This window comes from Tachypleus tridentatus, chromosome 10 (assembly GCF_004210375.1).
Source record: "Tachypleus tridentatus isolate NWPU-2018 chromosome 10, ASM421037v1, whole genome shotgun sequence".
Lineage (NCBI taxonomy): Eukaryota > Metazoa > Arthropoda > Merostomata > Xiphosura > Limulidae > Tachypleus > Tachypleus tridentatus.
Window position 1 is genome coordinate 140,796,758 of NC_134834.1, and position 26,822 is coordinate 140,823,579.

The 26,822-nt window shown below is 32.5% G+C and overlaps 1 protein-coding gene across 5 annotated transcripts in view; it reads right to left on the reverse strand.

Annotated features, from left to right (window-relative positions):
• The window catches only part of LOC143230459 (uncharacterized protein C8orf76 homolog), a 52,150-nt gene extending 25,669 nt beyond the window's left edge, over positions 1-26,481 (reverse strand). For 2 of the 5 annotated variants that reach the window (XR_013016445.1, XM_076464056.1), the window contains exons 1-4: positions 23,864-24,066; positions 15,479-15,724; positions 3,795-3,879; positions 2,709-3,183 (exon numbers count right to left, since the gene is read on the reverse strand). Coding sequence is in view for 4 of the 5 variants with exons in the window: in XM_076464056.1 (XP_076320171.1) it covers positions 2,709-3,183; positions 3,795-3,879; positions 15,479-15,724; positions 23,864-23,989 (932 nt within the window). In the remaining variant the exon portion in view is untranslated. Of the gene's footprint in view, positions 1-2,708; positions 3,184-3,794; positions 3,880-15,478; positions 15,725-23,863; positions 24,125-26,353 lie in introns of those variants that run through there. The other 3 variants (XM_076464058.1, XM_076464057.1, XM_076464059.1) reach the window with 2 other exon arrangements.
• Between the last annotated feature and the right edge of the window lie 341 nt (positions 26,482-26,822).

Consider the following 26,822-nt stretch of genomic DNA (forward strand, 5'->3'; position numbering starts at 1 on the left):
CTCGAGTTCTTTGGAATGATGGCTTTTTGCCTGCAGTTTTCTCTCTGAAATTACAAGTTAGTCATTTGATCACTAAAATACTTTCAAAAATGACCCACATAGGATGGTATTTAGACTGGAGTGTTTTCCTCTGAATTCCATAAACCATATCACTGATTCTTTACAGTACAGTATGTAGCCCTTCCCAACATATGCATAACTTTGGAATTCATCCTTTCTTGTAATGGAGATTTTACAGCTATTCCACATCACCTCTGTGGAATCTAGTTTCACCAGAATTAAATATTCTATCATTTTCAATTTCACCACTAGCTGATTTAAGTTTTTCCTCAGTGAAGTCATTTAAGACTTAAACAGTGTTCTCTAGTTTCTCTCCATATTCTGTATATGAGATTGCTGAGTAACTATTTTTTAGATATTATGATGGTGTTTTTACATGTAGATTCATGTATTGTCATTCAATAACTTTTTTTTATATTCATCCATATAACTGTCTAATTCAAAAGTGTACTTCTCACAGGATTGAGAAAGGTTGTTGTCCTGGTCTTTTTCATTCCAATGATCAGGCACATTAACACAAACAATGTTACTGATTCAAATTTTCAGCCCTAATTTAATTGAAGTTGCATAGACACCCCAAATTCTGAAACAAATTCATTAACAAGTTTCTTTACCAGAGTTTCTGCTTGCTGCTTAGAAACAGCATATGCTTCTAGTCATTTTGTGAAATAGCCTATAACAACCATGATATAATTGTTCCCACTGTTACTCCAAGGTAGACAATCACATACATTGACAGCAACTCACACAAGTAGTGCTCCAACAAAATAATGTTGCAGCCTATCTTGTTTCTTTCACAGATCTTTTCATTACAACATCATTCAAAAGGTTTAAACCAGTTTTCTACAGCTCTCCAGCACACAATAGATGGCTCTGTCTTACATTCTCCACTCTCTTCTTAACACCTAAACATCCAGCTGTTTGAAGCTTATGAAAATGATGGAGTGGTTCAGAATGTACAGACTGTACAAATACCAACTGTAGTCATTGTTTACATTCACTGGTACCTTCTCATTTCTGACATAACAAGCTCACTTGTAGATATAATGAATCCCATTATGCCAAGAACATCTCTCTCTTTGGACTGTGTAGAGAAACTATATATGTAAAAACAGCTGGTATGGATAGAGAAAGCTCTATGTAGAGGAGCAAACAACGTTTCAACCTTTATCGGTCATTTTCAGGTTCACATAAGAACAGAGCTTTAAATATGTACACCTACTTTGCTTCAAAGTAACTGTAATATCCTAATCTGTTATGACATCTGTAAATTGTAAATTTGCCAATTAATCTATCACTTCACACAGAACATTTCTATATCTTTCAAGTTCATTTAAGGTCTCTTCTGTCCTCTGTACAATGTAACATAACTTTGCTCTGGATACTTCCTTCCAGTGTGTCATTTATGAATAAAACAGCTACCAACTCATGACTGTCATTATGGTTCTCAGCCTGTTGTTAAATCTAGTACTTTTAAATGTGCATTATGAGAAGCAACTTGTTGCTCACCATTCCATTCATTCACTTTGAAAATGATTTTAAACAGGTCCTGATATGCCTCCTATAGTACCTTTCCATCATAGTCCATTGGCTTCTCCAACAGGTAATTTGTTGAATATGTCAGTTAAATTCTAGAACTGAACTTGGTAGTAATATATATATATATCTGGATTAATCTAAAAAGGTCCTGAAGTAAAAGATGGGACATTGATAATGAGAACAGTAAAGGCTTAAACAGTTGAAGTTCAAGTTTAATAAAAGTTTTATTTTCACCAAAATAATCCCATTTCTAACAACAATTTTGTAATAGATTCTACATGTATGAAACTGCTTTTAGATTATTCAGTAAAAATAATACAAAGTACATTCTCAATTACAGTAATGAATTAGTTTATTTCATTCTTGATATTTGTTATAAGCTATTTTCACTTGTAAGCCTAACTTCAAATACAAAACTTTTCCTCTGTAGACCTAATACACAAATAACATTTTAAATAATTTTCTTTGATTAATGGTAAGTATATCAAACTCAAAAATATATTTTCTTATAAAATTTCATCAATAATTGTTTGAAGAATAGAATAGATAAATTTCATTTCTCTCACCGATTTCATGAAACTCAGTAAATAATCATTAACTTTACTAAGTGCTTACTCATTTATAAATAATGTACCCCTTTCTACAGATAACAGAAGCTTTTCTACTATTACACAGTCATCACAATTAGTTACTCCCTCTAGGAAACAACTAAATTATAGGATTGAAAATACAGCTTGCAGCAGTACTTTTATGTTAATATATTTATACCAAAACAAAGCATGTGACAACATCTGTATGAGAAAGAATACTGATAATATTTTACTTTACCAGTTCTATGTCAGTGCCTTTAATGTTTACTTTACGTACCTTAGGTAGTGCTTTAATTTTATAATAGGAAAGGTTTTCAGAGGTTAGAGAATATGTGTAAAACTACAATTTTATATCCAGACCATGGTTCAACAACTTGTTCAAGTTGATATTGATTCTATACCTACTACAATTTAGCTTTGAATACCATAACACAACATGACCTATCAAAACCCTATCATTGTAAGCCAATTAAATAATTAATAATCACACTAAAATATTTTAAACTTATAATTTCTTACCTGGCTCTCAAAAGACATACGCATACAAACAAATATTCCCTCGTGCAATTATAAGTAGCTTTCTGAAAGCTGCCATTACTACTGCTGCAGTAATTTGGATGGAACGTTAAATTGTCTTCTACTTTTCGACATGAAGAATTTGCCTTTTCTTGGTCTACAACATAACTTGCATCCATATGCTTGATATTTAAATAATGTTTGACTAAATTATTTTCAGCACTTAAAGATGACAGCTCTATATGACAATTTTCAGAAGTGTTCTGAAGTTCTGAATCATTTTGACCTATTGTCATATCTTTCCAACTGTTCTGTTTTGAATGAAAACTTTCCTTTGTATCACTCTGTAAGCTCTCTCTAGTTGTTTCTACTTGCATTTCCAGACCATTCAACCTGGCATAACACAATCCAAGTCGTATCCAAAAGTCTACATGCCAAGGATGAGCCTGAATGCACTGTTGTAAAACTTTCAGTTCTTCTAAAACAGAGATAAGAAATAACATTTCTTATAAGTGTGAAAATGAAAAATTAACATGAGCCACAATTTAGGATAAAAGTACTTTGTTAAAAGATGTTTAGGTATATCAGAGTTTACAAACATAAAGTTAAATGTATTCTATTACTAAAAATATTCTTAAGTAGCTTTAGTAAATGCAATTGTTTAAAGTGTCTAAATAATAAATTTTTAAGTGTTAAGAGAACATAGAACTTAAAACTAAGATATATTACATTAACAAAAACTATACACATTAAATTACTCAATTATGTGTTTAATGTTAAACAATTCTTCAGGTACTGATGTAAATATGTTACAAAATTTAAATAAAACATTGCACAAATATGTGTGAATGGAGAATACTGAATTAGGAATGTAAGTGACAATATTAAAATACAGTTTTTAAATATTTAAACATTGAAAACACTCAATATACACTTGTAGTACATTATTCACACACAACAGCACTATAAAATAATATAACATAACATATATTAACAACAAACATATAGAACTGAAACAAACAAATCCTTTGAAAACAAATTCAATTTAACAGCTTTTGAATAATTTCATGTTTCAAAATGTAATGGTACCTGAATATTTATTGGTCGATTGATATAATACACCCAACAGACTGTTGCTAACAACTTTCTGATCTATATTAGTGGAACTTTCGTACTGAAAAGATAAAAAAAGAAAAGGTTAAAATGATGGTGATGGCTATATGTGATAGAATTGTTAGGATATGTGTATAAATTCTTAAGTTTTTTAAACTTCTATAAATACTGGTCCATTTATGATTACCAGAGTGTGTGTGATGTTTTCAACTACACTCTGTTGTATACCTCTGTCAGAAATATAAAATGTAAACTTCAATAATTGTTCACAAGTTTTATACACAATTATTTTCAACCATATTGTAACAGAGATCAATAAATATGCAGAACCTATGATGACCCACTCTGATTTAAAGGAACATTCTAGAGTAAAATCATAGAAGCCAACTAATGAGAAGGAAATTTATGAATTTATAGGTTTAATAATGCTAATGGGCATAGAAAGAAAACCAACTATTTCCATGTATTTCAGTACTGACCCTTTGCTTGCCACACCCATTTCTGGTCAGTGCATGTCAAAAAACCAGTTTCTTTTGCTGCTATCAATGCTACACTTTGCTGACAATACCCAGGAAAATATTGTTGACCAACAACAGCACAAGATACAGCCCATTATTGACCATTTACAGGAAAAATTTAAAACCTCATATGTAACAACCAAACAAATTTGTATTGATGAATCTTTGATACTATTGAAGGATCGACTGGGATTTCAACAGTACATTCCATCTAAAAGGGCTAGGTTTGGAGTCAAAGTTATGAACTATGTGAAAGTGTAACAGGCTATGTTTTGGACTTTTTCATCTACACTGGTGCTACTACACAGTATAGCACTATAGAGGGTGGACAAGGTGAACGTGTTGTATGCACATTGATGGAACCAATGTTTGGACAAAATTATAAGCTCCATTTCAATCGTTTTTTTTACAAGTCCCACTTTAGTGAAGTCATTGCTTGATCATGACACCTAATTGTGTGGGACAGTAATGAAAATTCGAATTGAGATGCCGAAATGTTTCACACATATTCAAAGGGGAGAAATGGAAGTGGCACAAAAAGACAACATTGGTGTTTTTCACTGGAAGGATAAGAGGGACATTTCCATGTTGAGTACAATACATGAAAATACCATGCAAAACATTGGAAAGGTCAACCATGCTACTGGTGCAGCTATTGTAAAACCAAAATGTGTCATTGATTACAATCATTATATGGGAAGGGTTGACTTATGTGACAGTGTGTTGCATGCTTATCCGAGTATGCTCAAGGCTGTCAAATGATACAAAAAAGTATTTTTTCACATGATGGATACAGCAGTGTACAATGCTTTGGTAGTTTATAAATTACTGGGAAACAACCTGTCTCTCCTGGAGTTTAGACTGGGTGTCATCCGTACCCTGATTGAAGATTACCACACCCAGTGCCCAAAATCCACCAAAGGTTGGCCTTCCTTGGCCAAAACCCCCTTCGCCTCACAGAACGTCACTTCCCAACACTTATTCCCCAAACAGATAAGAAAAAGTACCCCACTAGAAAGTGTAAAGTGTGCTCTGACAAATCCACAAGGAGGAAAAGCAGATATGAATGTACTGATTGCAAAGTGGCTCTTTGTGTTAACCCCTGCTTCAAAACATTTCACACAAAAATGAATTATTAAATGTGTCATGTATTTCAATACCTAAAAATGACATTTTGTGCATTATTGTTTCATGTTTTGTACACATTTCTTCATTTTGTGTACTACTATAATTTTTCTGAAAAAACCGGCATAGCAGCTGCCGTAGCAGCTGAAATACTTAGCAGTCAACAGGTTAAACCACCTGACAAAAACCATACAAAGCCAAAACAAGCCCAAAGAACAGTGCAAATAACTGATAAATCACCCATGGTGAACAAACAGAAGATAGGGTCATAACTGACGAGGTATGGGATATGCACCTAATCATCTGCAACATCCACCTTGGTAATCCACAAACCTGGAGAAAAGCCTGTCTGAGGGTTAGAAACAATTCCATGGTAAAATGGAGCAAATGAAAAAATGACTTAGGTGGGACAACTTTATTACAAACTGCCAGTCTCCAGTGTTTTGGGGGACAATAAACAGACAATAATAAAAACCTGGAAAAAGATGGTGGACAGGTTTGATGGCCTTTCGAGACAGAAGGTCTTGTACTGCCTTGGACAGACATTAACTGGTAGTAGGATCCTGAAGCATGGGAAAGGAAACAGGTACCAAAGAAAAAAGAAAGGGGTAAGAAATTGTAGTACAATTTCCTCTCATAAAACCCAAATAACTCACAGATCTTTGGCAAAAGTTGCCAAAGGAAAACAAATCTATACAAATAAGCTCCCATTGGATTGTCATCAATACTGTGTGCAATGTGCCCATCTATGTTGGATAAAACGAGATGAGTAAGTAAACCTTGGATGAAGGAACAGGCAAAAACTCAGGAGGGCTGGGATGAGAAACAGGAATAGAAGCTTGTCTTGGCTCTGACTGAAACAAAAGTGTAACCAAATATGAGAAAGCAGAGTGTTGAAGCAATGACTCCACACATGATTCCAAAGTGACAAATCATTACCATGGAATAAAAGGTGTTCTTCATAAATCCCTTAGATAATGCAGTAGTAAACAGACCAGGTATAAGACTGCATCTCAACTGAGGAGATCCCAACAACAGAAAAACCAAGTGTATAAAGTGAGAGCCAAAGATGACAAATAAACCAACATGGAACTAATTAGGGATAAGCTTTCCCTCAAAAATCTCCCAGGATCTCTGTGGATTGCCTCAGAAAGGAGAAGAATAGTAGATAAATACTGTAAGTGAAAGTAAGGGTATGACAAAAGTGGGAAAACTGGGCATGGAATAAATGCACAAGAAAATCAGGTGCCACTCCCTTCAGTGGTAAAATCAACTCAAACTTTAAAAGTAGAAAAATGGGCAGTCAGCCTGATGGTAAACTAATGAAAACTGATCCATAGCCAGTGGAGATTGATGTATGCTGGCATCCTCAACTTTTGAAGAAAATTGTTCAGCATGAGCTTTAATATCAGAGGAAAGTAAGAAAACTAAATATAGAGAGGAAAAACTATCATGAAACAAAAAAGGACAGAGATCGTAAGAAATGATAAAATGTCACATACCTGAGAAATCATGTTTAAAAAGACCATATTTGGCCTAATTGATTCCACAGGAAGACACAGCAGAAACCAGTGGTGGATAAAAGCTGTCAAAATCTTCATTAACCTGCACAGGTTAGGCTTGTTTAGAAGGAGGTGGGACAAGTTCTCACTTTAGATAATTACAGATAAATTCAACAGTGGATCTCCCACATCTGCAGCTTGTGAGATAATGCTAGTAGGAGGTATGATACCTTATGTGGTAAGAGTAACCTCAGAATTTATATTTGAAACATAAATCAAACAAAATTGGCTGGAAATTATGTTTACCAAAAAATTCTTCTACAATTTAAAGATAAAAAAAAAATTAATGAAGAAATTTTACTTTGGAAACTAAATTATTAAGAGTCATGAATCTGAATTAAACAAAGAGCACCAAAACAGAGAATGTATTAACATGAACACTACCAAATGAGAATTGATAATGATAATTTGGTAGAATAAAACAGAGGGAGTCAAATGTATCAAGCAAGTATGTCACACTTTTATTAGTAAAGAGTTGTTGCATAATGATTTGAATGCAAGATACATAGAATCAGTAATTCCAAATGGATGGAAGATTTAAGGCTTGTGGTATATACAAGAAAAAAGGTTTCCCAATATAGGTAGCACTGAATGAGAATATCTGTTTATGTGAGAGGAGGTAATGCATTAGTATCAGAATGAACAGTCAGGTGAGTAGCACTAGTTGCTCTCGATGAAGGGGATGTTTCTTGTGAACTAAGAAATGTTGGATTTAGGCAGTCTGGAACAAGATCTTGAAAAGCAAGCCACTGAAACAAACAAGTTGATATAACCAATACAGCTCAAAAGTTTGAGTTTCACTTGTATATACCATTTGTCCATTTCCACCTCCTTCAATATAATAGGGCATAAATACAGGTAATGACTGAATACAAATAAAATTTACAAGCTGCAAACTGTAAATATCAATGGAATGGCTGAAGGTACAAACTAGTGAAGGTGAAGAGTAAAGAGTGGATGAAATCACTGAAAACAGTGAATCAGAGCAAAACAAGAGGGAAAAAAAAAGAAGAGTAGAAATTCAGTGACTTTAGACAGTGAATGTTAATGAACAGAACCATTTATTTTAATCACAAAAGAAGTACAAAACAAAAACCTAAAAATCATACTAAAAATGATGGGGAGGCCTACTATTATAATTATGCCACTGCTTTGAAATTTTTATCACAGAGATTATTTTGTACTGTTAGTCTAGTTTATAGATTTAAGTACAAATCACTATGGGTAAATCCAACATCTTGCAGCAAATAATAAATATTAAATTAAAACAGTACAACATAGAATCTCAAATGCATTAAATTGAAACAGTACAACATAGAATCTCAAATGCATTAAATTAAAACAGTACAACACAGAATCTCAAATGAGTCACCTAATGGAAAGATATCTTAACTGTAAAACATCTATTGATAAATTCACAGTAGTATGCAACTGTCCATTGTCTTAACAAAAATATGTATACTATGTTTGTCCACTGATTTAAGTAAAAACTGTTTACATTTTATATTACACATCTTGTTCAAACAGTTTTACTTTGCTCAAACTCAGCTTAGTTAAATTCATACTTACTTTGTAATTTATTCTGCCAATACATCCATTATAAAGTAGACCTACCACTTTTGCAAAAGTCAGTTTAATATGAGAATACCTTAACATACATAGAAAGGTGACATTCTGGTGCTGTGACCACAGAATTTCATTATATAGTTTTCTGTTTTTGTTAACAGGAATTGCTCTTATTGGAGCTCTTGAGTTAAACATGTTTAACAGAAATGCACTTTACAGAAAGAATAGTTTGCTCCTAGAAAAAAAAGTTACATGAGAGAGGTGTGAAGTGCAGAAATTCTTTCCTGGATGTAAGACTTTCACTTATGCTTTGAAGATCCCTGATGTCATTCCCTCTGTATCCACAGACTCAGAAAGCTCAGCTGATATCCAATATATCCACACTAACAGATCAGGTATTACCTATGAGGAACAATCTTGGTGAAAAGGAAGTATAAAGTGAAAGCCAACAAGGTAAAATCACACCTGGTAAGTCTGAGACCATCTAGTGTGATCTCCATAAGTCTTTCACACAATTACAGCCAGATTAACACAGTACCATCTGCAGAGATGCCAATCATTATGATTTTGGTGTATACATTATGACTATATGCTCATACAGACAAATATTACGACTTGTTGCAACTCCCAAATTATTATATATCATATAGGCCTATACAATAAAGTGATAAATTGTTCCCCCAGGGCTTGAAAGGGGTGAAAAGAAAATTTCTAGTGAGATAAAAATAAATGTTGATAATAAATAAAAGACATAATCCAAATGGCTACTTGCAAAAATCATGTTTGTGCTTGGAATAATATTTGTATCTCCAACGTCACCAACAGTCTGAGTGCAGTGCTTTTCCATACTGGGTACGTGGGGGAATCCATAGTTACATCATCAGTGCTTGTCAGCCAATCAGCACTCGCATACATAGGTATTTCTCATTTTCTAAGTGGCATAGAAACACCAATGCGATCATTCACAAAATGGAAAAAAAAGAGGCTTCATTCACCAGATTGTCTTGTTTCTGGCAAATCTAAAAGAACTAAAACTGTGAAAGGGCTCTGTCTACAATCATTACACTCAGTCATTTGAAAGAGTTGGCATCTCTGCATCTGTAATCAAGATCAGCTAAAAAACCTGCAGATGCTTCTGGTGAATGACCTTCATCAGTCAGAGGTGTTTCTCCAGCAGGTGAGACAGCAGATATCAAAAGGAAAAGGTTATGAATATAGGGCAGTTGTGAGGCTTTCCATGCTGGGAGGTATACTGCCAGAATAACCACAGACTATATTTCTATATAGGGTCGCACAGAGCATCAAGTCCATATGCAAATTACATAGCACTGTGAATTTCTGAAGCAAGGACTGACTATTCATCTATATTTTGGAGTCCCTAAGTATCTCTACCCTTGTACCTATAACATAAGCAGCATTTAAGTCAGGCATCAACTGAGAACTTGTAAGAGAAAGGCTTTGACCAGTATCACAGGTCCCTGTAAGTGATGTCAAGTAGATTTTGCCCCCAGTATTCCATGATGCAGTGAAGAAGGGTTTGGACATCTGCATGGTAAAGTTTACTCTGTGACAGCTGCAGCAGAATATATACTCATACAGAAGTAAATTCATTAAGTACACTAAGACCAGTTGATACTAACTTCATTCTGGCAAATGGCAAAAGACTAGATGCAATTTAAGAAGTAGATCTCTGGCTTTACCTGGGCAAGGTTGCTCAAAGAATAAAGGAAGTCACCTTCCAAACTTGGACATGGCATTGGCTTCCTCAAAGTGGATTTTGTGTGTTTTACCAGTGCAAATGTTGAAGTGAATTTCCACAGAACAGTCATTGAATGTTGGCCAGATAAAGCTCAGATGAACTCATAAACATATGTAGCAGAGGGAATAACAGTATCTCCCTATAAAGCAGTGATGTTCTTGATTTATCGTAAGTGAAAACTAGTGCATCATTGCCATGTGACATTAAATAGAATATATATATAAAATAAGATGTTTCCTATCCAGCAAGTGAGCACCAATAACTTCAACAGCTGCATACACAACAAAAAATGAATAATAGTGCTCTTTGGAATTTATGAACAAGTGGTTATCCAGCTTATATTGGGACTGAACAGTGGAAGTGACAGAGACTAATAGTTACACTGTGGATGCATCCTTAACATTATGACCAAAAACAACTACCTAACTACCTTTACATTTGAGATTGTTGGTTGAGGACTGTGCAGACAGTTTAGTCCAAAAACAGAGAAAGTATCTCAGTGATTTGTTTATTGAACATACAGATGTATTTGTGAAACCAGATGGCAAACTGGGTTGAACAACTGACTCGCATCAAAATAAATATAGTGAACTCCTGCCCAATAAAGTCATTACAGTGCCAGTTTTTCTGGAATACTAGGGTTGAAGCCAGTAGTGAAATACAGTGGATGTCGCTGGACAAAATTATATGGCCTATAAAGAATACATGTTCATCTCCAGTATTGTTGATTTCTGAATGGTGAATACAGTATCTCATATTGATGCCTTACCTTTAACACACTTGCTGCAAGCTTGGTCAAACTTGCCAAGTTCCTGACCCCAAATTGACCTTTATAGTTTCTACACCATAGCTTCTAATAATTTTTTTACATCTTCATGAAATTTTGCAAGCTTTCAATATGCATCAAGTCTATTATAGAAAAAAATTAGAATATTTACTATTTTCTTTGAAAATATATCTGTGAATATATGGAGTCAAAAGTGTTAACTTCTCTGAATACAAATTGATTTTCATATTGCAATTAAAAATATTTTTCTTTATCTGAAAATTCTCATATTTTATTTGGATCAATAATTTCTATGTCAGCCCTCTACTTTACATAGAATACTATACCTTGTTTTCATGCTGCCATATAGTTAATCACTGTGCAAATGTGGAAGAATATTCTTCACAATTCATCCATGTTGTTTGGTCACCTTCTCAGTTTTTAAATAAGTCCATAAAGTCTCAATGATATTCATACCGGGACTTGGTACCTCTTTTACCATCAAGATACCTTTTCACTATATTCACTGTAAACTATAAGATCACTGTCAATTTGATGATCTTCAACACTGCTAGCTGAGATGCTTCACTATAGTGTTGTACATTGACCATGATACCATTCATCTCTCTGCCATCAACCAAGTATTTTCGTTTTGATTAACTATTCTCAAAAACAATTTTTGAGCAGGTAAACATCCACTGAGCAGGCATTCATGCTAGTACCTAACCTACTGTTCTCGAAATAACATCCACACCTGTATTTACTGGACCAAGGTATTTGTTATGACTTGTACTCATACATCTCGCAAAGAACTCGCTCTGAGGTACTCTTGGAGAGTTTCAGTTTTCTACTGTTTCTATTATTAATGATGTCCACCATATCTTACATTCAGTACCTAAAGAGGCATGGCATTTTATCAAAGTTGTCTGTAATACAATTTCATATGTTTTTATCCTGATATATCACTTTCTATATTGCTGGATGATTACCATAATAACAACTTTCAACATTCAACTGTACTGCAACATACTTTATTTGGACACAATTAAATGGGTGGAATTTCCATAGTAACTGACTGTTAAACACCTTTTTCTCATACTCTCTATAGCTCTTTTCAACACTATATATCTCTGTAAAATAAGTTAGTTATGGAATTATGTCACTGTGTCACTTTTTTTTTTCACAATTTAATGATTTTTTTTAGTATTCTAGGTTATTCTTTTTCCATTAAAAAGCAGTAACAAACAACTTAATGCTTGGAGAAAATTTACAATTGATCCAAGCTTCAAATCATTGTAATTCTGATATGTTTGAGTCAGTGTGACATGACCTAGTTTTCATGATTTTTAAGTATGATTACACGAGCTTGTGTATTTAATTTATAATAAACTAAAATGTCAAAATCTCAAAATTTGTTGAAATTTTCATCATTATAGTCTACATGGTTAAATCTACCATATTCTCTACAAATGTAAATTCTGATTAAGAAGTTAGCACACAGGATCACATATAAAAGTTCTAATGGTTTTTCAAATGAGACCCAAAACTCAAGCATTTTTTTATTAGTTCATCATTATTCTTCAGGAGAATAAAGGGTTTTGTTTAACAAGAGTGAAAAATTATTCAGGCACAAATGTTGATGTCACATAAACCAGATGTTCAATATGAATTAGCCTCAAGATCTAGCCAGTCATAAACTAGAATTGTCGATGTCAGGTTTAGTTTATGCCAAAGAGATGTGTACAGTACATAAAAGACTTAAGTGTGACAATAATTATAAAAATGTTAACTAATCTTTATAAAAATAAAATAATGGGAAAGGGTGGTGAAAATACAGAAAATAATAATGTGATGCAATATATTGGAAATAATACCAATATGGAGAAATTAAAAATAAATTGTGCTAATAATGTAAAGTAAGTTTAATTATGAATTATACTTTTGAAAATATTTTCAGAAACATATGGAGGTAATAATCCCAGGATTGAGATTGATTTCATTCAGCATTACAGCATTTAATAGTATTATTCAGGAAGTCTCTTTAATTTCTCTGTTCCTTTTAGATGTATAAATGTTTTGCAACCAGAAGTTCTTTGTTTGTTTTGATTGTTAATTCATGGTCATCAGAACATTTCTATATAGTTGTTTTGGTTTGACTTCCAATACAAAAGTTAAATTTTGAGCATTCGATTAAGTAAGTAATGTTGTTTAAAGAACAGGCTATGGATTTAGTAACTTCTAACTACTTTTGGTTGTCTTTATTTGAAAATTTCCCCATTTCCTGCATGAATTTACAGATTGGACCTCACTTGCTATTGCAAAGATGACTTCCACCTGCTTTTAATGCAAAGTTGATTTTAGTGTGAATTAATTGTGAAGGTAAAATGTGTAAGAACATAATGTATTTTTTATTGTTGCTTTTGCATGATTTTCAAAAGTCGTCTTTGTTTTGTTAATAAATATATCAAATTTCTGTTGTTCAGTAGGACTAATTGTGTTCTTGAAATTTACAGCAGCAATACTTTTCAAAATTTTCAAAACTGTGGATTTGCAAAAGCCTTGTGAGAGTTTTGAAAGTGTAATGAAGGATTTTCTTCCACTGCAAATAAAACAGCTTGTTATTGACTTCTATGGTAATTGGTGGATTTAGGTATAATTTAATTTGTATTTGGTGTCCTAGCACATCAGCATGATACATGTGTGCCAGTCTTTTTTTATTCAGCTTCCTGAGTACTTTGAAAGTGTACTTGGGCAAATGTGTTGGAGAGTGATTATTTCAAGGAAAATACAAAGTCTTGCTTTGTGAAAGAGAAAATCTACATCGAAACAATTACCTAAAACAAATTTGTCTTGTGTTTCTTTGATTACTACCTACTACCCAAAACTAAAAAAACTTACCCTGTGTGTTAAAAAAATACTTTTATGTCCTTCAATCTAATGATTGGCTAAACCCATTTTTACTCAAGTTCCTGTCATTTCTTTGAGAAAAATAAGTTTCCATTTACACTCAGTTCACACTAACGTCAAGTTTAAATCAACACCAAGCGAAAGTCATCTTCGCCATAGCAAATGATGCCAAGCCTGCAAGTTCATGCAGAAAGTGGGCAAATTTTCCAATAAAGACAAACAAAAGCAGTTCAAAATCAATAAATCCTATCATTCTCTATAAAAAAAAAACAACATTAGTTACTTAATCCAATGCCAAAAAATGCAACTTTCAATATACAAGTCAAACCTAAATAACTATACAGGAATGTTTTAATAACTACAAATCAAGAATCTAAACAAACAAAGAACATTAACACGCCTGGATGCTCTCTTCAAGACATTAAACTGACAAGTATAGAGACACATTTACATCCAACAAAATTAGTGAAATCAAAGAAGTTTACTGGATAGCTCTATTAAATACTGTAATGTCAAATGGCATCAATCTCACTCCTGAGATTATTGACCTTCATATGTCTTTGAAAGGATTTTCAAAAGTAAAATTCATAATTAAACTTACTTTACATTATTAGCACAATTTATACTTTAATTTCTCTATTTTGGTCTTATTTTATACATATTACATTACATTATTTTCTATATTTCCTACCACCTTTCATTATTTTAAATTTTATTCTTATAAAGATTGGTTAACATTTCTTATAGTTATAATCACACTTCTGTTTTTTTCTGTACACATGTCTTTGGCACAAATTAAACATGATGTCAACTCCAAGTTATGATTGGCTAATTCTCAAGGCTAACTCATATTGAATATCCAGTATATTTTATCACACATCATTAAGCATAACCCTCTACTTAGAGATGTAAATTACACATGATTGACTTTTCACACTTCAAAAACGGTACTGAGGTACTACCTCAAGGTTTAAATGGAAAAGGATATTGACAATAAAGATAAAATACAGTTATCAATTGCTTTTGCAGACTCTTGTTATAATCAATGGTAAACACATTTATATCAAATACATATAAAATTGGAAAGTTGGTAAATAACACTTCATAATGAATGCCAAAAGATAACAGTTTGGGAAATAAGTTTATGTAACATCAAAAAAAGATGGGAAATTGATAAGTAGCTTTAAAAAACAATAAAATTAACATAAGTTGACAAAAAACTTTAGAATTAGCTTTCATAACATACACAGTAAAATTATATTTTTTGAAATATTACAAAAAAATGGTTGAGCCTAAAAGTACTAGAACACACAAAAATATGAGAAATTGAGAAGTATCAGTAATTCACTTAATTCAAAAACACAAGAAGTAAATAAATAGATTCATGCACAAAAGATGAAAAATGTACACAATATTATAGAAAAAAAAAGTCAAAAATAACTTTACATAATACATACTAGCTTTTTGGCAAGAAGTAAGGCTTTATTAAACTGTTTTAGAAAAATCAAACAACGAGCCAAGCCTTCAACGCAATCACGGTACAATGTTAAATTATCAGCTTGAACCAAATCCAAACATTTTCTATATGCTTCTGCTGCTTCACTGTAACAATTCTGGAAAAACAGAAGATCTGCCTGATGTTTCTGTAATACCAGACATTCCTCTAGAACAGCTTCCTTAAGGACTGCATCTTCCATAAACCACTAAAAAATGAAGCCATAGTAACAAATATATTATTTTAACCACAAACACATTGAACATTAATTTACATAAACATTTAACCTTTCAGTATAATTCTAGTAACACTATACATACATCTTTCAAAGTTACATGCATCATAAGTGATATTTTTATTTGATTTTATTGTTAATAAAAATGCTCAATAGCTGCAACTATTTTTTTTTATAAAAATACAAATTATCAGTTCCTACACTATCATCAACAGTTAAATGTACAGGGTGACTATAAAGTTACTTCATGTATTCTGTTGCTGATAATTTCCAAACCATAACACAACAGCAAAATTAAGTGTGCTTACATGTACACAAGGTTACAGCAAAAAGTTTTCAAACTTTTAATATTTTGTCCCCAGGTGGCACCACTTATGTTATATGATGCTGCCTCTGGCATTTTTATCCCCAAATGTAAGCTTGTACTTATAAGGTTTTTTCATAGCAATGAATGTAATGTAGAGATGGATTTATGTATCTTTCTTCACAACAACGTTTATTATTGATGCCCATGTTTCCCAAAAGACATGCTTAATTGAAACCATAAAAAAATTTGTAGTTGGTACACAATAATCACATCACCTACCTACACCTAAGTAGATTGCTTCACAAAATCAAGAAATGTCATTCAACAAGGCAATTCCCAAGGATCTTCTAGGTACTTGAGGTAAGCAACAGTTAAACAGGGATATGACTAGATGTCTTATCTTTTTAAACCCATAGCTTGTTGGTCTCGTTTTCAGATATAAATCCTTTCTATGTTGAGTAGTATTATTTAAAGCAAATGGAAAACTTTTATCATTGACATTTGTGTTAAACAATTCTCGCTTGTTACAAGGCACCACACTTTATTTATCCTAGCTGAGATACATTTTGTTCCAGTTCTCTTTTTTTGGATGATCTTGGTGCTCCAAGCTGATCAATATTCCTTTGTTTTCCAATATCATTAAATACAAGCATTATCTCCATCTTGGAAAATCTAAATCTCCAATCTCAACACACTTTATGATTTCAGTGTATGAATATTTTGTGTTGGAAAAAACTGTTACGTGCTCTTTCCAAAACAGTCAATTTTTAGTAGCATCAAATTTATATGCAAAATGCTAAACAATGTCAAAATATAGTTTTTTTACTTGCTGTTCCCCTGCTACTTTATTTCTGCAGTAGTTATTGAAGCATTCAAGTGGACATTGCGTTTAAGCAAGATAGTGTATCATCACATTATCAATGCTGTCAAGAACCAGTTATGCAGTGCTTTTAGTGAAAAATTAATCATTACAGAATTCCTACACATTTGACCACTACTGTCTCCATTCTCAAACTTGCAAAACGTCTAGCTATCCAAAAGTTTTAGTGGACAATAACTGTCTGCAAATGACTGTTGAACTTAAAAACAGTATTTAACTCCATGTTTTGCCATCCACAGAAGTCAATTGCGTGTAGCTGTGTAACCACATATGTAGGACTTTACTGGCAATTTCAGCAGACACTATGAACACTTACCATCATAGGTTAAAACACTTCAGTAAAATGTTAGTAATAGTTGTTTTGTTTTCACAAACTGGTTTTGGCACTCCATCTCTTCCTGCATTTTATTACAGTTACAGATTGATTTCAAAAGAAGTTACATTGAGAAGTTCAAACAGACACTTGCTTATGAAGTACTAATAGCCTTTCCTTATTGAGTTGCTCTCTTGATGCAAGGGAGAGCATGCATCAAATTGCCAGTAATTCTCTATCCACACAGAAATACGTGGCAAGATGATTATTTTGTTTACTCATCTATGTTTTTGCTTTCCTTTTACCCTTGATTTAGTTTCACTTTACAATATCAAATAATTTTAATATTCTTTGGGTTATTTCTTATCTTCCAAAAAAACTTGTGGCTCTAACATTTCACATCCAAGACATTTAAGCAATGGGAATAGTTTTTAAGGGGAATTGGGAAGAATTTGGGGGGTGGTGAAAGAGTTCTCACTGTATACATGTTACTTGTGGTGCTCTAGAAGGTAGTTTAAGCATTTCATTTTATGTTTTGGCATAAACATTACATTATTTAAGATTATTGAAAAATTACCTTTTGATGAATGTTGAAAAAGACATAATAAATTTTCTGTAATGCAGGCAGGCCAAGTGGAGGAGTCTATTTAGTCATTGGAACTTCAACTAATGCTACCTGTTACACTGTTATTTATTTTACTGAGGATGTAGTAGGCAATTGGAGCACATGGGACTAACTTAAAGCTTTACAGTTAAAGTAAGGGACTGGACTCCAAGACCAAGATCTCAAAAATAGCAATTTTAAATGACTTTATCCAATTCCAAAAGTTTACAAGTATTTTCTTGTATTCTCTTAGTTCACTTAATGGCACTAAGATGAAGCCATTATCTTAGTGACTGTAATGTACTTGAGGTGGCTGCATCCACCTCACATCCACCTTATCTATAGAAGATAAGCATCAATTTAGAAAACAGATGTTCAAGATAGGCATAGATGTTTCCAAACAGGTAACAGAAAAACAAAGCTTATGCAAGTTCTACTGATGTTCATGCAATAAATCGCATAGAAAGTGGAACAGTGTACAATTACAGGTAAGCTTATGAATACTCTGCATAGTGTAAGAACATTCTAAAACCAAAGATTCCTTAACCTTAAATCTGCAAATTCTAGGAATGCATTCCTATGTCTATGCATACTTAATATCCCTATTATATCCCAGAAAGTGAAAGCTGTGGGACTAAACACAGAACAGTAAAGAAACAGCTATGATTTGATTTGTGCAAGTACACAAGTGCTGTTTTTTTTTTTTTTATTGCAAAAATAAGGATGTTTTTCATTTTCACACTTATCTAGTCTCCTTATTTTACACATATTAAGAAACTCAGTCAAGTTAGTAAACACAGCATTCTAATCTGATATGTGCAGGAAAATCAATTTAATCTAAAAATACCACAAGTAGGTAGGAAGGATAAATTTTGGTACAATGAAAACACAATTTACTGCACAATTTCTGTCTTGATAACACGCATACTAATCCCTGTTTGAACACTTGAATTAAATGACTTCAAAGAAAAATTTCTCATTAAAAGAATGACATTTTCCATCGATAGAAGTACTTATAACCATGAAGGGAGCATTTACTATCAAAGAGAGATGGATGTACAGAAGAGATAAAGTCAAGAAGTCCTCTTCCGGAGGTACAAATTTCACCTGCAATCAGAGTTCCTTAACATTGCTCAGCTTCCATCCAATCAACTCGAGGTGACTCACTATCTGCTGTAACCAAACCATTTAAACAGATGACACTCCCAAGGATTAATCTCAGTGGAATGGAAGTGTGGATGCCTAAGAGTCTTCAAAATGGAATGGTATCTGCAGAACGTAAGACCCTATGGGAGGGTCCATACTAGACTCATAAATTATCTCTTGTCAGAGCATCATGTATCTTACCATTGATAACCAGTGGAGAAAGGATGGATATAATTTTGGTAAATGAATTACATCAATCAGAGTTGTTTCCCTGGCATGTGAAATAATGAGCATCCACAGATATATACTGCAAGGTTCCCTAAAATCTCAACAGCAGTTTATAACACATGAACTTGTACAGGGCTATTTGAGATACCCTGAGTAGTTTATTCCCCTGCACCAAGGACATGCCACTTAACTGAGTGTTGGAAACCCTATAAATAGCTTCTGTCCAGAGTTGATGACACGAGTGACATCTCTATTTGGCATTAAGGGAGAGGCTTTGGTCAGTTTCACAGGTCCCTGTGAGCAAGCCTAGAATATACAACCCACAATGTTGAAATTAATGAAAAAAGAAGACCTATATTGTTTCCTAAAGCATTTCAGTCTGTAATTGATGAACTAGAAACAGACTGTTCAATGCTTGATCCTGAACTTAGATAGTCCAGCACTTGATCCTGTTGAATACTTGGAAAAGAAGCAGTAGAATGGTTGGGAGAAAAACAAATGAACTGCATTGCCAATCTGCCTCAACAGAAAATCAGGTGATTTACTGAGCCAAATTCAATGTTTTATTTTCTCTCACTGACAAGACAATGTTGTACAGCAAAGTTATGTGCTTTTAGTAGTCACTTCAGTGATGCAAAGTCCAAAAAAATAGTAAATAATCTACCATGGAAGAACTGTTATTTATTATTCATGAATACTACAATTACACATAATAGCATTCAGTTGTTAGCATATTTCTCACATACATTATCCAGTAGTTGTCAAAATACTACTCCAATTCCACTGTCAATGGCATCAATATAAAGAGTGAAGTGATAATTTTGATGAAAATAAGCCAACATCAATCACTAAAGTATACTTTATGTCTTAACTTGTTCATATTTGCATATTCACCCAAATTGTGTACCCTCCTTAGTTGATATCAACAATACTATACTTATTGTGAAGAAATTAATTACAAATAAAGAATATCATAACACTAAACATAGAAAGCTGGGGAATTTTCCTATGATCTGAGATAAGAACTGCAATCTTTGCAAGATCTGTGAAAACTTCACTGCTGCCTATTATATAACTGACAAGCTCACTTCCATGCACAAGTGTATATAATTTTGTGGTTTTGGTTTTTTTAATACTCTGAAATATCATTCTCAGGTTCTGAGAAAAGGTCTGAAACATTCATGCATGTCATCCAGACAGATGAGATGAGACACCTCTGACATTTCAGCCCTCTCAGTGTGTGCAAGTATCATTAACCTTTCAAAAGTAGCAGGTGTATTACCAAATAAATGGCCTAACACAACATTTATATAATTATTACTAAAGAAAGCATTCTTAATGTGTATTTTCATCAACCAGTTTGGTGATCAGTAGCTGAAAACATGCATAATAAAATGTTGAACCAATTAACATCTTTCAATATATCCAGACATTTGTTAATATCTAGCAAATGAAATACATAGAATTTGGAAAATCTGGTGAATTACTGCCTTCATTTGCAAAGGTCTACACAAGACCCCAGCATTCCCTTCTTTTCACAATCACTACTTGAAATGTCAAAGCTTTCTCAGAGGACTATAATATTTTGACATTCAAGGTCTGCTGAATTTCAGTGTTACAATTGAGTCTGTGGAGAAAATGTTTTATTGGATGCAAGTTATCTATGTAATGTGATGATATGTTACATCTCAATGGTCCTCATTCATGTTAGCTTGCATCTTAGGCTGAGTAATTCTATTAATCTGAAAAAGTATGAAATACAAAATAATCAGTATCCTTAATATTGTTATTTAGGGATCAATATGCTTTGTGTGTGTGTGTGTGTGTGTGTGTGTGTGTGTGTGTGTGTGTGTGTGTGTGTGTGTGTGTATAAATGTATGCATACAGGTTCAAACAACAGCTTTCCAATAACCTTCATTATGTTAATGCATTTAGTGTATCTTGAAGTACACAAAAAACTAATGTTAATCATTTGTTTAACACAAGTACATTATCTTTTTGCATATGATGTTGGAATGTGCTAATCAATCAGTTAACATTTTATAATTAACTGTCAGCCATAAAACTGTTTAAAAGAAACTATATATTATCATCTACTGTAAGTAATCAACTGATTTGTAGCACAGAACTTTCAACCCTTTTATAGTGCAAATCAACAGCCGCAGTAATATTTATATTTTTTAAAATTTTGTGATTTCTGTTTTACATATGTCAGTCTCTTAATATTACAGAAAAGACTTTTTCACAGTTTCAAAAATTACCATCAGTTTTTGTTCAAACCACTAATTAAAAATCAATATTCCATAAAAACCAGTTTTGAGTTGTTAAGAAATAGAAAATTTTTTCTTTAAAAAATTTACTTGGCTAGTTTTGACAGCATCCTCTTATACCAACTTACTGCTAGATAAGACCATAAATTTACAAATAACTTTTTTATCAAAAAAAAATAATTAAGTCAGAGTTCCTAAGCATGTGCTTATAAATTTTACCACCAAACAATCCAATTTTGCTACTTAACAATGATATTTATGACAAATTTGATGGTGTTGCTATGGGATCTAAATTAACTCCATCCGTCACTAAGTTGTTTGTCACCATGAAATATCTTGGCTTGAAGAATGTGCTCTCTTCTTAATTTAAATAAGTATATTATAGAAGATATTCAGATGATACCTTTATTATCTTTAGACAAGTGGAATATACAAGTTTTTTAAACTACCTTAACAGTACACATCTGAATGTTAAATTCACCATGGAACATCAACATAACCACTAACAACCATCCTTTGACCTTTTTATTCATAATAAAGATGGTAAATTTGAATGTGAAATTTTCAACTAAAAAATTCTTTCACTAGTTTACATATCAACTTTGATAATGATATACCATTATCTTTTACAAACATACCGGTCCATCATGCATGCAAATTAATCAGTAAATATGCACTTTTTTATTAAAGACGTGAACAATATTAAGGAATTCCAACAAAGAAGTAGCACTAGACAATACAAGTCTTTCTACACCATCTAAGTATAATGTAGCAAAACAAAATTTTTAACTATTCCCATGTACTAGAAAGTAGAATATTCTGATTAGAATTCAGTTAAACAAGCTAATCATCAAGTATACCCTCAAGCAGGTGTGGTTTTTTTTAGCTTTTTCAGGTATAATAGTTATATATCTATCTTCAAAACTTCTAATGGGATATATACATATATGTGTACAAAATATTTATGCCGTTTCTACTAGTAGGTGGTTAACAATTCACAAACAAGAATATATTGAGAATAATCAATATGTTGATTAGTAAATTTAAACCAAAAATTAACAAACAAGTGAGGCTCATTTATTTATTATAAAAAAACCAGAACATTAGCAGTGTGTCTGCTGGTCAACTAACCACAATGAACTGTAAAAAGCTGTTACTTGACCAAAATATGAATTTCTTTTTTACTAATGCAGGTATACCAGATGCACCAGTATCACATTCAATTAGTAAACATCAGTAGCTCTGACATTGTTTTATTCTGCTACACATTTTGTACAATTCCTTAGTTTAATCACCTCTCTAATCATTATTTGTGGTTCTCTCGATGAGATACGGATATACAAAAGAGATAAAAAGTTATGACAAAATAATACCACCAATGGTTGTGTATATATAAATTGTAATTCATCGACATATAATTTCTATAATGAAAATGTAATTTATGTCACCAAATCGATTGTTGAAAAAAATATCTAGAGTACATAGATAAAGCCCTACACAACAGTGGAAAGCATATACAACAGTCATAAACCACCTTCACTTGTGTGACTACTTCCATAACTATTAATAATAATAAGCGTAATACTTTTTGAAGTTGTATAAATCATTAGCTAATATATCCTTTTTACTACATTACAGAAGGGTATAATTTATAAAGACTAACGTTTAATGTACATTATACAGAAAGATAACAGTTAGCAAGTCCACAACTACTAAGAATCATGCATTTTAAACATTCAGATGGCGAACGTTTATTTCCACATCAAACACTGCAATAGGTAGTCATTGTATCATAGCCTCAAAATATTAAAATTTCTGTACGAGACGTAACACTCCACGACTTTGGGTGACCTAAATCAAGGGTTTCTAACAGTATCTCCTTGAACATAAAAATAACGTGGTAATGCTGATAATCAATTTTCTTTGGGTAATTTTCTTTTTTCCCATTAATAATTACACTGACATAATAAACAAACTGCAGACATTATTAAGCTTCGAAGAAAGGCCATAGTTAGTGAAAATTTACCAGAGGTTCAAACACCGACAAGCACAGAAAGTCAGCCTTTTCCGTATTTCCGGGTAATATTAAATAGAATTTTACATTTAATTTTAAATTTTGACCGAGATCTGGACCTCAGTTGCCTCATTGTTGGATACTGGCATGCAAAGTTCGAAGCAAGTTTACAACACTAACCACCAAAATAACTATTATGCTTTTAATATATTTATTTATAAATTATCATTGGATTATTTTCATACAACCGAAAGATTTCGCTCGTTAGGAAATTTCGTTTTAACGTTTGGCCTAAAAGAAATAATTTGATGTTTCGAGAAGATTGTTTCATATATATCATAATTACATACCTGAGAAGCACATATTTTTGGAGTGTAATTAGTAGACATTTTCAAAACCTTGTCTCGGGGTTTTTCGAACAATTCGTCATCAAATTCACAAAAATCCATTTCGTACAGACAATTCAAATTACACATCAAAACTTAACGCTAAATAAATTTGAAATATATTGATTATGCACATCCACTATATCTAAATTGTAAACTGCCCTCTATTGAACATTAAAATATATTACTTAGTCTTTTTTTCTGTTTGTTTGTTTTTTCAAATACATTACATGTCACGTGAATGACGGAAAGGGTGTAATAGACTTGGTGTACCAAGTTCGATATTCATAAAACTTTTGATCAGGTACCACAGAAAATTAATCAAGTAAACAACGTCAGTGTATGTCGGGGAAGGACTTAAATTATGTTATAAGATGAATAGAACTACATTAGATCATGCAAATAGGTTTTATTGATACAGTCCGGTGAAACTGACAAGTTTATCTCAGTGAAGTGTTTCAGTAGGCAGTGTTTACGCCTTCCATTTTTCTTATTCATATGAATGGTATTGACACAAACGAAATTATGCAATTGGAAAAGATTCTTAAATTAATTAAATTTGGTATTTCTAGCTATACTGAGGGTGTTGATATGTTAGAAAAATATGTTTGATTAATCTGTGAGTCGAACGAAAATTGGTAAATTATTTTTGATCATACTCGGTGCAAAATGATACATTTGTTATCATAATTTGTATCACACGTTTAATAGAAATGGGAATCTACTTAATAATGTGACTGATTATAAGGATGCTGGCATATTGGTGTACCTACAAGTCACTCTTGCCAACGAAGCCCTGAATTTATTGACGTATTGATTATATTTCCAAAGAAATAATTATCTCTTACAGTTAAGTAGATGTTCAGTTTGAATAATTTTTCGAGTGGCAGTAAAAGTTCAATATATATATCGTGAAAGTCTGTAAGTGAAAGCGAACTCTTAGTTCATACTGGGCTTTCTGAAGCTTTGTAATGTACTTTAAACGTCGTATATTAAAAGTTCTACAAGTTATTTTTTAAGGATACTTCACTTTTCTGTGTTTTCCAGAGGAAAACAATACGCACATATTTGCTAAAAGTGAGTGTAATCTGAGGATTTTTATTAGCGCTCATTCTCCAATAATTTTTTTGCAAGACAGGGGAAGTGAATCTGAAGTGAGGTGTAACATAAAGTCGAGAAACGTAACACAGGTTGCAAAGCAGTTACGTCAAGTTTCTGGTTTTCTTTCAAAGCAGCCTCTTTTAAAGTAAAAGTGTGGTCAATATTTCAACTGTCGGAATTTGGTACATTCAGTAAATTACATTTAATAACAATCTCGAATTTTGTTTCTGTATCGCCTCCAAGTGGCACAGTGGTATGTCTGCGGACTTACACACTAAAAACCGGGTTTCGATACCCGTGGTGGGCAGAGCACAGATAGCCTATCGTGTAGCTTTGTGCTTGATTCTAAACAAACAATTAAAGCTGCTATATCAAAAAGTAAGAATTGTCTAAAAATATCTTAACTATGAAATGCTTCTCTAACTCATTCTTAAGCATTTATTCAATCCATAGTACAAACCAGAAGTTAAATTATGTCAATCGCTGGATCCTGTTAATATTGCCAGTCATATAGGGTTTAACTTTGCCTTCTGTAGAGGCCAAATTACAACTATTGCTACAGACATTAAACGAAATTAAAAAAGTTGGTTGAAATTCATCAATTGTAGCAAATAAAATAGATAAAACTCTACAATATATTTATTATAATCACAACATTAGTCTACATGTTTCATATAGGTCAGTGAAAAATATTAGGTAAAGCCTTCAATTTAATTCGAGTCAAGGACTGGTTGAAATGCCGAGATATGTATAGATCGCATAAATCTGTAAGATACAAATTTTTGAGAAACAGAGTGATAATTTATTGCAGCAGGCTAATTTACTAGAAATATCTAACATAATATATTATAACAATCAGTATAAGTATTTCTTAAAGTGTACCGACTTGTATTCGAAATATGGATGAGTTGTTTCACACAAAAGATAAGAAAGGAGCGACACTCGTAAAGGCCTTCAAGAAGAATTTAAAACATGGTCGAAAATATTGTAAGTTTTATAGCGATTCTAGAACAAAATTTACTAATACACTATTTCAACATTATCTCAAGAAACAAGAAATATATTTCTTTACTACACATAATGAAACAAAATTTTCTATAGTTGAAAGTTTTATTCATACTCTTAAAACTAAAACGTGATACTGTTTTAACCACCATGGACCATTGAAGTACATTTTGATATTAAAAAATTTAGTCAGTGTCTATAGTAGGTCGTACCGCCACAAAATTAAAATGAGACCAATAGACGTTAAGCCTACTAATCAGAATGTGGTGTGGAAAAATATCTCTTCATACCCAAATAAAAGGGAAATTTCGATTCCAAGAGGTGATCAATAGAAGAAAGGATATTTACCTTGGGGAACAGACGAAATATTTATATTTCACAAGAGATTGGTGAAAACCTTCACTGTTGACACAGTGCAAGACCGCCTCAGTGCTGGAACATTTTGTGAATCTGAATTACAACATGTTATCAAATCCTCGAATGATGTATATGCTGTGGAAGAAACATTACATTAACAATGACGTGATAAAAACAAATAGTATTTTGTTAAATGGAAAGGATATCCAGATAAGCGTAATTGTTGTATCCCTGGAACTCATCTGAATCAGCTGCTATCATAACATGCAAAGTATAATTCTATTACTCATTATTTGATACGGATCAGTTGTATATAACATAATCAGCAAAATTTCTATGAAGTATTTTGTGATAAATACTTTGGCGAATTATGTCATACATTATGGGATCTTTTACCCCTTTGACTTGTAAAAAAGTGGCCTACGCTGAACTACAGTATCCACATAGTAGGCATCATGAT